Consider the following 14728-nt stretch of genomic DNA (forward strand, 5'->3'; position numbering starts at 1 on the left):
GAAAGAGATGGGAATACCAGACCACCTGATCTGTCTCTTGAGAAATTTGTATGCAGGTCAGGAAGCAACAGTTAGAACTGGACATGGAACAGACTGGTTCCAAATAGGAAAAGGAGTTCGTCAAGGCTGTATATTGTCACCCTGTTTATTTAACTTATATGCAGAGTACATCATGAGAAACGCTGGGCTGGAAGAAACACAAACTGGAATCAAGATTGCCGGGAGAAATATCAATAACCTCAGATATGCAGATGACACCACCCTTATGGCAGAAAGTGAAGAGGAACTCAAAAGCCTCTTGATGAAAGTGAAAGTGGAGAGTGAAAAAGTTGGCTTAAAGCTCAACATTCAGAAAACGAAGATCATGGCATCCGGTCCTACCACTTCATGGGAAATAGATGGGGAAACAGTGGAAACAGTGTCAGACTTTATTTTTCTGGGCTCCAAAATCACTGCAGATGGTGACTGCAGCCATGAAATTAAAAGACACTTACTCCTTGGAAGGAAAGTTATGACCAACCTAGATAGCATATTCAAAAGCAGAGACATTACTTTGCCAACAAAGGTCCATCTAGTCAAGGCTATGGTTTTTCCTGTGGTCATGTATGGATGTGAGAGTTGGACTGTGAAGAAGGCTGAGCGCCGAAGAATTGATGCTTTTGAACTGTGGTTTTGGAGAAGACTCTTGAGAGTCCCTTGGACTGCAAGGAGATCCAACCAGTCCATTCTGAAGGAGATCAGCCCTGGGATTTCTTTGGAGGGAATGATGCTAAAGCTGAAACTCCAGTACTTTGGCCACCTCATGCGAAGAGTTGACTCATTGGAAGAGTCTGATGCTGGGAGGGATTGGGGGCAGGAGGAGAAGGGGACGACAGAGGATGAGATGGCTGGATGGCATCACTGACTCGATGGACGTGAGTCTGGGTGAACTCCGGGAGTTGGTGATGGACAGGGAGGCCTGGCGTGCTGCGATTCATGGGGTCACAAAGAGTCGGACACGACTGAGCGACTGATCTCTGATCTGATCTGATGTAGCAAAATCATTACCAGAATAACATCTAATTAATATCTGTCACTCTGTATGTCACAAAATTTTGTCTTCTTGTGATGAAGACTTTTTAAGATTTACTTTCTTAGCAACTTTCAAGTGTGCAATGCAATATTATTAACTCTAGGCTCCATGCCGTACATTACATCTCCATGACTCATTTATTTTATGACTGAAAGTTTATATCTTTTGACCCCTTTCACCCGTTTCACCCACTCACCCCACCCCCTCTACTCCAGCAACTACCAGGCTTTTTCTGTATCTATGAGCTTGTTTCTTTTTTGGGGGGAGTGGTTGTTTTAGATTCTACATACAAGTAGGGAATTTGTCTTTCTTTGTCTGACTTATTTCACTTAGCATAATGCCCTCAGTGTGATATTAATGCCTTATCAGATATATAATTTGAAAATATTTTCTTACATTCTATGGGTTGCCTTTTTACTCTGTTGATAATGTATTTTGACACACAAAATTTTTAATTTTCCCGAAGTTCAATTTGTCTGTGTTTTCCTTTTGCTGGCTGGTGTCACATCTAAGAAATCATTGCTAAATCCAGTGTTATGAAGCTTTTTTCCTATGTTTTCTTCTAAGAGTTTTATAGTTTTAGGTTTTATATTTAGATCTTTGATTGATTTTGAGTTAATTTTTTTGTATATGGTGTGAGGTAAGAGTTCAGCTTCATTTCTTTGCATGAGGCCATCCAGCTTCCCAGCACTATCATTTGAAAAGACTGTCCTTTCCCCCACTGAATGGATCTTAGCGCTCTTGTCAAAAATCATTTGACCATATATGCAAGTGTTTATTTCTAGGCTCGACACTCTGTTCTATTGGTCTGTATGTCTATCTTTATGCCAATACCTCATTGTGCTGACTCCTGTAACTTTGCGGCAAGTTTCAAAATCAAGCTTCATTCTTTTAGTTACTATCATTTTAAATGTTCCATTGTATTAGAAGGGCTTCTCTTGTGGCTCAACTGGGTAAACAATCTGCCTGCAATGAGGGAGACCTGGGTTCAATCCCTGGGTTGGGAAGATCCCCTGGAGAAGGGAAAGGCTACCCACTCCAGTAATCTGGCCTGAGGAGTTCCATGGTCCAGGGGGTCACAAAGAGTCAGACACAACTATTATGCCAGTACCACACGTTTTGATTCCTGTAACTTTGCTGCAAGTTTCAAAATCAAGAAGTATGAGTCCTCCAGCTCCATTCTTTTAGTTACTATCATTTTAAATGTTCCATTGTATTAGAAAATGCTGTTTCTATAAGTGGAAGCTTACAGAACGAGGGAAGAGTTGACTGTCTTTTTGAGGGCCCTGGGTTTCGTTGCTGGGCACAGGCTTTCTATAGTTGGGGAAAGCAGGGGCTACTCTCTAGTTAGTGTGTGGGCTTCTCACTGTGCTGGCGTCTCCTGTTGCAGAGCTTGGGCTCTATGTGCAGCGGCTTCAGTAGTTGTGGTGCACAGGCTTTACTGCCTCGAGGCACGTGGGATCTTCCCGGACCAGGGATCAAATCCTTGTCCCTTGCATTGGCAGGTGGATTCCCAACCACTGAACCACCAGGGAAGTCCATTTGTGTGTCTGTTTTTAAAAAATTTTGGTTGTGCTGGGTCTTTATTGTGGTACATGGGCTTTCTCTAGTGGTGGCATCTGGGAGCTTCTCTTTAGTTGCAGTGTGTAGGCTTAGTTGCTCTGCTGCATGTGGGATCTTAATTCCTTGACCAGGGTTCAAACCTCCATCCCCTGCATTGGGAGGCGAATTCTTAACGGACCATCAGGGAAGTTCTGGAAGAGTTGAATTTGACTGAAGTTTTAGGCCTGAAGGGTGAGAGCCTACCAAAGCCTCTAACAGAATGGAGAAATGAGATATGGTTGATGGGAAGATGTTAGTTCAGTGTGGGGGTCATACCAAATTTGAGGGCTTTATGGAGCATCCATGAGGAGGTGTCCTTTAGGTAGCTGGAAATGTTTTTTTAGAGTTCAGGGGAGAGATGGCAGCTCAAGAAGGCATCCCCATAAAAAGGAATCATTAGAAGACGGCATGGACTTAGATAAGAGGGATGAAGGTTAGAACACAGAGTGAGAAGATGGCAGGGGCAGTGACATCTTGGCCCCATTCCACTCACATTTAATGTGTGTTCAGTTTAGTTCAGTATCTCAGTCGTGTCCGACTCTTTGCATACCCATGAATCACAGCATGCCAGGCCTCCCTGTCCATCACCAACTCCCGGAGTTCACTCAAACTCACGTCCATCGAGTTGGTGATGCCATCCAGCCATCTCCTCCTCTGTCATCCCCTTCTCCTCTTGCCCCCAATCCCTCCCAGCATTAGAGTCTTTTCCAATGAGTCGACTCTTCGCATGAGGTGGCCAAAGTACTGGAGTTTCAGCTTTAGCATCATTCCTTCCAAAGAACACCCAGGGCTGATCTCCTTTAGAATGGACTGGTTGGATCTCCTTGCAGTCCAAGGGACTCTCAAGAGTCTTCTCCAAAACCACAGTTCAAAAGCATCAATTCTTCGGCGCTCAGCTTTCTTCACAGTCCACTCTCACATCCATACATGACCACTGGAAAAACCATAGCCTTGACTAGATGAATCTTTGTTGGCAAAGCAATGTCTCTGCTTTTGAATATGCTATCTAGGTTGGTCATAACTTTCCTTCCAAGGAGTAAGTGTCTTTTAATTTCATGGCTGCAGTCACCATTTGCAGTGATTTTGGAGCCCAGAATAATAAAGTCTGACACTGTTTCCACTGTTTCCCCATCTATTTCCCATGAAGTGATGGGACCAGATGCCATGATCTTCGTTTTCTGAATGTTGAGCTTTAAGCCAACTTTTTCACTCTCCTCTTTCACTTTCATCAAGAGGCTTTTGAGTTCCTCTTCACTTTCTGCCATAAGGGTGGTGTCATCTGCATATCTGAGGTTATTGATATTTCTCCCGGCAATCTTGATTCCAGTTTGTGTTTCTTCCAGTCCAGCGTTTCTCATGATGTACTCTGCATATAAGTTAAATAAGCAGGGTGACAATATACAGCCTTGATGTACTCCTTTTCGTATTTGGCACAAGTCTGTTGTTCCATGTCCAGTTCTAACTGTTGCTTCCTGACCTGCATGCAGGTCTCTCAAGAGGCAGGTCAGGTGGTCTGGTATTCCCATGTCTTTCAGAATTTTCCCCAGTTGATTGTGATCCACACAGTCAAAGGCTTTGGCATAGTCAATATGTATGTACTTTACCATATTTTGTTGAGTCAGAAATCCCATTTATTTTTAAGATGTTATTTTATGTGCTACTAAGAAAATATGCTGTTGGCAATTATGAAATGGTATTCATGGACTTGAGCACACTGATTTTAAAGACACACAAATCCGGGGACAACATACATCTTAGAACTGATTAAATACGATATGTGCCAGCCACTGTGTCAGGCATCATGGAGGGGGGAGTGGGATACAGCTATGAAAAAGACTCTGCCTTCAAAAAGCTTCCAATCTCATGATGACACTTGCAGATACTTCTTCCACAAGACTGAGACACTGATACAGTGTAGGCACCGAGCTGCTCTAAGATCAGGTGCTGCTTATCAAGTGTTTATAGGCATTATTAACACAGACAAAACTGACTGTGTGTCTTTCTCGGAATTTCTAGTCCTCCCCCTCCTTTTCCCTAATGCCTGAAATTTCTGGGGACAAAATCTTTCAAATCATTTTTGAATGAACTGAGATAATGAACTAAAATACCACATGGTAGGTGTTGAACTGGTACAACTCCTATGAAAGGCAGTTTGGCACTATCCAAATTACAAATGTGTTTGTCCTTTGACTTAGCAATACTACTCTAGGAATATATCTTTCAGATATACTTCAGTCGCTCAGTCGTGTCCAACTCTTTGTGACCCCATGGACTGTGGCTCATCAGACTTCCCTGTTCATCACCAACTCCCAGAGCTTACTCAAATTCATGTCCACTGAGCTGGTGATGCCATCCAACCATCTCATCCTCTGTCGTCCCCTTCTCCTCCCACCTTCAATCTTTCCCAGCATCAGGGTCTTTTCCAATGAGTCAGTTCTTCGCATCAGGTGGCCACAGTGTTGGAGTTTCAGCTATACTTACCCCTTGGATATACTTACCCAGATGGAAAACACCATCTATATTAGCTTGTTCATTACAGCATTGTTTGAAATAGCAAATATTAACCTAAGGGCCATGGACAGGGCACTGGTTAACTGGATTATGGAGCGTTCATACATTGGATCCCAGATCCAAGAAATGCTTGATATATGAATACGGAAAAGATCCCTGATATGTGTTCTGAAGTGAAAAAACGCTAAGTGCAGAACAGTTACAGTAGACTGACATTTTCTTATGAAGGGGGATTAAGACTATGTGGCCACAAATTTGCTACCATACATGTAAGCAAAACTGCTTACGTGAAGAAAACCCTAGACACACAAGAAACTAGTAACAAAGGTTAAAGTAGGGGAAGGGTAAGTAGAGGATTTGGCAGATGGGGATAGATGAGGGAGGGAAGGAGAAGGAATTTTCATACTTTATTTCTCAACTGTGTGAATGAGTTTATTTATTCAAAATGTTAAATTAATTGAATTTTAAAAAATACTCCATGGGAAAAGAGTTAACCCAGAGACTATGATTTCCACCCAAAGGAGAAAGTCTACTAGTCATCATTCATTCATTTATTCAGTAACCTATAGCAATCAAGAAACTTCTCTAGCAATAATGGTTAACAAATCAGCACTGAGAGGGGCCAGGCATCGTGCTAAGCACTTTCACATACATTATCTGACTTAATCCTCACCACCTCTGCTAGTGCAGGTGTCGAGCATCACAGAAGTGGAAGCTGAGGATGGGTGAGGTGGTTCTTGCCTAAAGTCATCTGCAACCAACCAGGCCCCACCCTCCAGGGCCAGCTTCCGTTCTGGGCAGGTACAACGGATACCAGAGACACAACTCCTGCCTTCTTAGGCTTAGTTGTCTAGTGAGGGAGACAAGCAAGTAAAATAGCAGATTCACAGAGAGGTTTTGAACAGGGAAGGGAGTGTTAGAGCATGATGCCTAAGGATTAGGGGACAAAGGGAACAGCGAGGCTGGGGACAAGGAGAAAACCTCTCCCACGACACCTTCGGCCAAGGACAGGCCCTGTAAACAGCAGTGGAACTCAGTGGCGCCTCTGTGGGAGACAACCCTGCAGCCTCAGAACCAACAATGAACAAAGGCAGCCGTTGCTCTGTAAGAACAGAGCAGATCTGACAACAGCCCGACTTGTTTGATCAGCGTAGACATCCTTTTGGACTTTGAAGCCTGAAGGGCTCTCCTTTAGCTGTCTACACAGATCAAATAAGCTGGATGGCTGCCATATCTCAACTTCACTTTGTGTTAATCCATAGTCACAGCCAGCTCCCCAGCAATTCGACCAAACCATCTGAGCAGAGGCAAAAATAATTCTCATCGGCAAAGACACATAATCCCAAGATGCAAATGTTAACTCCTTGCTGCCACTTCAGGAGGGAGTGGATTTTGAAGTTAGTTCTTGGAACCTTCCAAGAAAGGAGCTTCTGCCCCTTTCCAAAGTGAGATGGCAAAGCTGTTTTCTCTCTCACAGTTGAAAGCCATTCCGATTCCAAAGCTCATTCATGAACACTCAGAAGAACTGACAATACATAGCTGTGGTCTAGCTCTCAGAAAGGCAGCCCCACCCCAAAGCCCCACCAAACCCTTTTTTATTCATAGGATCATTCTTGGGGAAACCCGACTCCAGTCTCCTCAGTCCTCAAGCAGCAGTGGGGATCTCAGGAAATCCTCGTCACAGAGACTGTCAGGACCAAGCATCTAACAACAAACCCAGAAGCCAAGTGGCATCGTTAAAAAAGATGAAAAATCTACATGAGTTCTAACATCTTCGTTCCTAGCCATGGTTTCCATGGAAATAGACATCTGCTCTAGGGAGAAAGAAAAGGTGGGGGGGGCGGGTGCGGTGGGAAGCGGTATAAGTGCTTTAAAATAATCAGTGTTTTGAAAGATTTATTTTTTTTTTCTGTCATAACATTAATAGTCAGAAAGATGAGATTTTTGTGGCAATTTCTTGTATTAAAAAAAAAAAAATGCATCAAATGGGTGGGACCTTCCTCTGCAAACCTCCAGATCAAGTACAAAGACTTCTAGATAAAAGCATGGTTCAGGGTATAACAGACTTCTCAGCCTTGAGTTTCTTGCTCGTGTGTGTTGCCTATTAATCTGTCACTTTTCAGTGAGGTCTTATCCCAACTCCCCTCCAGTCTTCCTGACGAATTCTGAGATTTCGCTCAGAAAACTGACAGATGGAAACACCGGATTGTTTGGTGGCTAAGTTTGGTCTGAGAAGGAGAAGGTTCTCAGGGCTCAGAATCTGAATTATTGCTGGTCCCGCTCACATGCTAAGGGAAAACCACTTAGATTGGGGGCGGGGGAGAGGCCGACCCCACACAAGGGCAATTGTTGGAGAAAATGCTGCAACAAGCATATCTCAGGCAACAGTGTATTGCTAATTGTTTGCTTTGTGTGGTGTGTCTGCTGCCTGTATAATCCAGTTTTCCTTGTCTCAAGCACCTATGAATTATATTTAACTCCTGCATATCCATAGTAAATAGCAGAACATGGGGAGTCTTTAAATGAGGACTCCTGCTCCATCAAAGAAGGTCATGTTTGTTTCTTGGTTTTGGGGAGGTGGAGCCCATCGAGCAGTAAAATGACCGTGTCCTTCTACCTTGTCAGTATCTCAAGGCAGGTGCTTTGGTGTAATGACCACCACCAAGGACAGAGCTTTGACTGGGGGAATGGGAGAAGGGGCTTGGGAACCATGTTCATTTTATTTATTTTTCCTCTGGCCTTTCTGTGTTTAAGAATGAGGCCAGCTGTTCTAAGATAGCCAGGGTCAGAGCAATTTTCTTTGTGTTTCTGCTGTGCATCCCATCTATCCAGGGCAGGGGGAACCGTGACCTTGTGGCTTCTTTTGTTTTGATTCTTTATAATGACCCAGCACCGATGTGGGAGCACGTGCTTCAAGAACAAAAGCAACACTTAACTGCAGTCTGTGTAGTCTAGAACTGCAATTGAGCTTCCTTCCCTATCGTCCGGTAAAAGGCTTGGCAGAACAGATGGAGTCTGCATTTAAGCCCAGTGACTTTGTTAGACCAGAGGAGATCAAATTCCAGATCCTTTTGCTTTTCCCCCACAGGTCTCTATAGAGGGTCACCAGCTGGGGGACCCTAAGACGGTAGGGAGAACGCACACAATGAGTTAAGGGCCACGCCCGTGCCCTGTTGGGCAGAATGGGTTAGATTATGATGATGTCACAATACAGGTGACAGGTGGAGGCATGAAGTGGCATTGTCCCGTCACAAGGGCTTGGGCGTCTTAGGTGGCTGCACCGAGGGGGCTCCGGAAGGGCAATGCGCTGTCCCAAGGGAGGGCTGCCCTTGCGGTGTGATGTGGGGCAAGGGGCTCCACAGAGGTGGAGTCCAGGGGGACCACTGTCTTGAGAGGTGGAAAGGGACCTTGCCCCACCCTTTTCCTAAGAAGGGGAGAACTGGTTCAAACCCAGGCGGGGGCTCACCGCATCACCCCCTTCCCCTGCCAGATGACCGTCCCGGCCCCCCGGCTCATACCTGGAGAACCCCCCGCCCCAAATCAGCCCTCACCCCTGGCATTGTCCGCTGGTCCCACCAGCCTGAACTACACTTCCCGAGGTGCTCCGGGGTCCCCAGAGGCGGGGTCCACTTGGGCTGTGGTTGGGGGGGGTGGGAAGGGGTCGGCACGTGCCGCCGCTCCCAGCCAATGCGGAGCCCGGCGGGGAGGTCACGTGTCGCTGTTTGGCGCTTTTGTGCGCGCCCGGGTCTGTTGGTGCTCAGAGTGTGGCCAGGCGGCTCGGACGGAGCAGGTGGGTGTGGGACTCTCGGGAGGAGGCGGCGGCGGTCGGCCGGGGGCAGTGAGAGGGACGCGGCGAGCGGGAGGGGCCGGCCCTGGGGCAGCGACCCCCTGCTGGAGGCCGGCGGGCGGGGCCGCGGGCCGTAAAGGGGCTGGAGGGCGGGGTGGGGGGTCGCTCCGCTTTGTGTGTGGCTCGGGCGGAGCCTGGCTTTGTCCCTGGCTCCCTGGGGGCGCGGCTGTGGTGGGGAGGGGGTGCGGCCAGCTGGGCGAGCCCGCCGAGGTAGCCCCGAGATACCTTCGAGGAGACAATAGGGGGCGTAGGCCCACCCTCCCCCGCCTCCCTGCAGGCGCGGCCCCCGCTGGGGTCCCCATTGTTTGAAGGGGCGGGGCGGCGCCCCCAGGGAGCGACCTGAGGGCCAGACTGCGGGGCCGGAAAGGGCAGCGCCCCCGCTCAGTGTTCGTGAGGCTGCCCACGGAAGGCTGACACCCCCACGAGAGCTGTCCAGTCCTCTCGGCTCAGGGGCGCGGACGGCTTTGGGTGGCGGAAGACTGGGAGCGAAGGAAAGAGGTGGCGAGCCGATGGCGGGTACCCCACGGTTTCCTCCCAAGTACTAGCGCCTCCCGGCCAGCTGCGGCGGGGCTGGGGGCGAGGGGGGCGGGGGCCCGCCTCAAGGTGTTTTTGGCGGGAGTTGATGGGGGGCTACTCCGCGCGGGGAGAGCCCGGGGTGGGCGGAGTTACCCGGATGGGACCGTTAGCCCCGCCCACCCCTCCCCTTCCCACGCGCGCGGGCTCCGGGGTGTTGAGAGTTCGGGGAGATTCGAAAAGGCGCGGGGAGGAAGGGGCGGGGCCCGGGGCCGGAGTGCAGGGCGGGCTCTGATTGGCCGGGGGGCGGCCTGCCGCTATTCCTCGCCCGGACCAGGGCCACGCCCATCCTGGTTCTGGTGCTGGGAGTCTCCTGCTCGTCCGACGGGCTTAGACAGTTTCCCTGTTTCCGATTTTAAGTTCCCGCTGTTGAGAACTTGTATTCCTACGTGTTTGACACTAGACTTGGGTCTGCAGGAATCATGACCTTTGAAAAGATCAAGGAATGTAGTTTTTTTTTCGTGGAAAAATACTGCACAAGGTAGCAAATAGGTGTAACCTAAGACCTAAAGCTTCATAAAATTGTTGATAATTCATGTTAACCCGCTGTTGAATGAGGACCTTAAACCGCAGGAACAATAGGAGTGAGACATTATTGGTTAATACTAGTTTGGGCGTTTTGTTTTCCACATGGCAGACACAGACAAAGCAGGGGTGGGTATTTCTCGTTTGCACAATGAGTGGTAGGCAGTGTTAAGATGGCTCCGGTCTCACTAGGCGTTGAATCTGCACTATCTTCTCACCAGGAGGAGAATATACTGAGGGGCGGGGACCTTGTGATTTAAATCCCTGTCTAATTTTAAAAATCTTAAGTATATTTTGAACGGGCAAGCTCACTTAACCTCTTCTACAACCAACATTCTATTCAATTCAGGTTTCCCAGTGTTTGAGTATTTTATGATTTTTAAATAATTTTCTAACTAATGATGTCATATTTAATTCCACAGTAGTGGGTTTTTTTTGACATTGATTTATATGGATGTGATTTGAGATCCCTTTGAATCAATGACATGGAAATGCAAAGAAATTGATTGCATGCTTTTGAAAATCGTTTTCAGGGTTTTCCTTGCCAGTGAATCGTGTAGAGTACACTGCCAGTCTCTTGTCTTCTCTTCACCATGGCTTCTTCTGGTAGGTGATCTATGTGGAAAAGCTGAAATTGTGACGGGCTTCTAATTTTAGAATAGGAGATGGCTCAGGTCTTAAGCCATCTTAATTTGGCACTTGTGTTTTGGTCTTACCAAAAAAAATCTTACTTTATAAATTGGAGAGCAACTAAAGCAGAAAAATTACCACTTGAATGTACTGAGAGTACATAGTTAATTGTTTCATTATTAGACGATTTGGTTTGGTCTAAAGCAAAATGTGGAGTTTTGCATGTTTTTGTTCTGTTCAGGGAAATGATTGTCAAATACTGATGTCTCAGAATGGTATTTATCAATCCAAAAATGTTGAGCTTTGCTTTTCTGGGACATGGTATTTAGATAATAATTTCTTGCCTGTAAACACAGCTGCTTCACCAGCCCTCATTCTATTCATTAAATTGATTTGGTTTTTAGAAAACGATAGAACAGTTTATTAGAATAGGAAAAACTCCATTTTTCTGAATATATTATAAATATGATCAAATCCAGATATCCAGGTGAAGGAACTGGAGAAGCGTGCCTCAGGCCAGGCTTTTGAGCTGATTCTCAGCCCTCGATCAAAAGAATCTGTCCCAGAATTTCCCCTTTCCCCTCCTAAGAAGAAGGATCTTTCCCTGGAGGAAATTCAGAAGAAATTAGAAGCTGCAGAGGAAAGACGCAAGGTAAACACCAATTTACAGAAAACCAGATATTTATTAATGTAACATGGCCAGTCTGCTTTGTAAGAGGAGGAAAACAGAATTGTAGCTAGGTGGTGACTATAACTATGAAAATTACAGCGCCAGTGGCGGGGAGAGAATACCAGCCATCATTTATTGAGCTCCTATTGTGTACCATCTCCTTTAACTTATATAGTTCTCCTTTCTACTTTGACCCTAGAGGGTAGGTGTTGTCTGAGATACTGGATTAGAAAATGTTCTCAGGAAAGTTAAATCATTTTCCTGAGTCATACAGTTAGTGAGTACTGGAGCTTAGAGTTTAAGCCCAGTTCTGTCTGAAACCAAAATTCATACTTTTCATGCTTTCTCTTTGGAAAATAGATTGTTGTTGATTCATTTTTTTGTCTCTTAAGGTTTTGGGGTTTGGTTTTTTAAGTTTGTGTGTAAGTCTGTGGTTTTTTAGTTTTTGTTTTGTTTTTTGAGAGCGGTACAATAAAAACATTTTAAATTGCTAGTGACATGATTGTGTTGCTCAGCTGTCATACTGGTATTATGGTAGCTTTTATCTAGTACTTCTATATTGAAGTAGGTATCTTTAAAAAGAACTAATCAGAAAAGTCAGCAAATATTAATATGCTTGTTATAGAAAAACTGAGAACCACAGAAGTTTATAAATAAATTAGAAAATTCATATCCTACTTCGCAGAAATAACTATTGGTAACATTTTGGTGTATTTCTCTCTTCAGCGTCCTTCTAGTTGTTAAGAATGATACGTAAATTCTCATTTAGTCCCTCTTTCTAGCAACTCTTGATTGGGGTGCATGGGTCTAATTTTAAAATTAGAGAAATGAAGGCACAAAAAGGTGAAGTGGTCAACGTGCCTGCAACCAGCGCAGTTTGGTGCTTTGAAGTCTGGTACCTTTAACCCCACACATGCATTTTGGGGCCCTGTTGAGCTGCCGTAGCATGTGCTGGGCACGTTTCAGTGCCACGAGTGTTCTGTGTGTGCGCTGACCCACTGTCAACAGTGAATTACCTCCCCAGGAAGAGTGGCTGTATTTGCAACAGTTTTTCATCTGCTACCTGCTCTTCTATTTAGTCCAAGTTGATGCATTCCATGTAGTTTGAGTTTGTGGAAGAGATGCAGCTGAAGGCAGGACAGAATTTTTTTTTAAGGAATCAACACTGGCCCTGTAGTCATTAGCCAGAGCTTTACATAGTTATTGGCTAAATATAGTGAAACTCTTATCATGACTGGGATTTTGAAGAAGAGAATTAACAGAACCAATGGCAGATGCTCTGAAGTTTTCCTGCAAGTTGATGCTTCCAAAGACATCGGAATCTGGTAATAAGCTATTCTGAGTCTGTTGAAGGAGGCACACCATGGTAACAGAGCTCCACTGGTCTCGAAGTTAACGCAGTGTCCATAGAAAAACGCTAATAAGCTTTTCCTTAAAACAAATCCTTTGGCTTAAATAGTAATCTGGAGGTTTAATCTTAAATTTTCTATGGTATCTGTGGATTTTCTTTTTATCAATACGGTTACATTTTTTACAAGGAACTCATTTTCTTTAGGTAGCCTTTGAAGTTAAAAAATCAAAATTCTTTACAATAAAGTGCCATTTCTAAGTATATATCACTCAAATCATCTTGATACCATTATGTGGTAAATCTTACAAAGATTTCCTTAAGGAATAATTGGGCAAGAATCTCTGAACAAATATGAGCAGTTTTCCAAAGTAAATAAAAACACTAGAAAATATAATTTTTACAGCATTCTGATACGGATAATTCAGGTCCTGACTTCAGTATTATTTAAAGGGATCTAACTTTCTATCTTCAGTCCTCTCAATAATTTCTTCTGTGATTTGACCTAATTCTGTATAACATTTCAGAGAGCCTAGCCTATTAAACTTTTTTCCAGTCCCATGAAGCTGAGGTCTTGAAGCAGCTTGCTGAGAAACGGGAGCACGAGAAAGAAGTGCTTCAGAAGGCGATAGAGGAGAACAACAACTTCAGTAAGATGGCGGAAGAGAAGCTGACCCACAAGATGGAGGCCAACAAAGAGAACCGAGAGGCGCAGATGGCCGCCAAGCTGGAGCGCTTGCGGGAGAAGGTCGGTGCCCCGGCCCGGGAGGCGCGGGAGCCGGGGTGTGGTGCGCCACTGAGACGGCGTGAGCTCTGCCTTGATCACGCGTGCTTGGTGTCTTTGTCATTCATTTTGTGGTTAACAAGTTAAATCAGAGATGTCTTATTTTTAAGTAAGGAATATTCACTAATTTGCAGCAGAGTTGCATGTTCTTGGGAAGAGCAGTAGAAGGCTGAATCATTAGGTTCAATGAGTGACCTAGGAAGTTTGAAGATGATGACTTAGAACTCTAATTACGTGATTCCCATAATATATATAATAATAGTATATTATTACACATGTCATATAATGTATGTACTAATGCTGATTTGGGCCTCTTGGGGGCATGACCTTGTAGGCTTTTTCACTTGACTGGTGGATATACTATTTCTTTACAGGACAAGCACATTGAAGAAGTGCGGAAGAACAAAGAATCCAAAGACCCTGCTGATGAGACTGAAGCCGACTAATTTGCTCTGAGAACTGACTTTCTCCCCCTCCCCTTCCTAAATATCCAAAGACTGTACTGGCCAGTGTCATTTTACTTTTGCCCTCCTGACAAATATTCTAGAAGCTGATGTAGGACTGTATAGGTAGATCCAGACGGTATGATGTTGTTTTAGGGGCTGAAGGGGAGAAACGAAAAGTGTTTTACTCTTTTTCTAAAGTGTTGAAGTCTTTCTAATGTAGCTATTTTTCTTGTTGCATCTTTTCTACTTCAGTACACCTGGTGTGCTGGGTTAATGGCTAGTACTGTATTGGCTCCGTGGAAACATGTCTGTGAAAAGAGTATGTAGTGGCTTCTTTCAAATTGTTAGATGCTGAATATGTTCACTTTTAAATCCCAATTCTGTCCCGATCTTACAGACGCTACTGTACTTGAATGGTTAATAAAACTGCACAGTGCTGTTGGTGGCAGTGACTTCTTTCTGTCCAGGTGATAAGTTGTCCAGTGACAGAGACCCTCTAGTTTGTATTTGCTCCAGATGGGGCCTCGAGGCTGCTGGAAACACCCCGCGCGCACACCACCGGAGTTCTCTGCCCTGGAGTTTCTTGCTCCGGAGTTGTTTGCATTGTCCTCTTCCACAATCCTCACTTTGTTGTGATGCCTCAGCCCAGATCAGCTGTTATGATAGTCTTTCAGATGTTTATTTGCAAAGAAGCATTTTTTGTTTTCTGTGTCCCCATTA

The 14728-nt window shown here is 45.2% G+C and overlaps 1 protein-coding gene across 2 annotated transcripts in view; it reads left to right on the forward strand.

Annotated features, from left to right (window-relative positions):
• Positions 1-14460, forward strand: part of STMN1 (stathmin 1) — a 30827-nt gene extending 16367 nt beyond the window's left edge. The window contains 5 exon segments of one of the 2 annotated variants that reach the window (NM_001034790.2): positions 8945-8975; positions 10664-10736; positions 11240-11412; positions 13335-13526; positions 13937-14449. In NM_001034790.2, coding sequence (NP_001029962.1) covers positions 10724-10736; positions 11240-11412; positions 13335-13526; positions 13937-14008 — 450 coding nt within the window. In that variant the 5' untranslated portion in view covers positions 8945-8975; positions 10664-10723 and the 3' untranslated portion in view covers positions 14009-14449. 2 annotated transcript variants of the gene reach the window in all.
• The last annotated feature ends 268 nt before the right edge of the window (positions 14461-14728 follow it).

This window comes from Bos taurus, chromosome 2 (assembly GCF_002263795.3).
Source record: "Bos taurus isolate L1 Dominette 01449 registration number 42190680 breed Hereford chromosome 2, ARS-UCD2.0, whole genome shotgun sequence".
NCBI classification, from domain to species: domain Eukaryota; kingdom Metazoa; phylum Chordata; class Mammalia; order Artiodactyla; family Bovidae; genus Bos; species Bos taurus.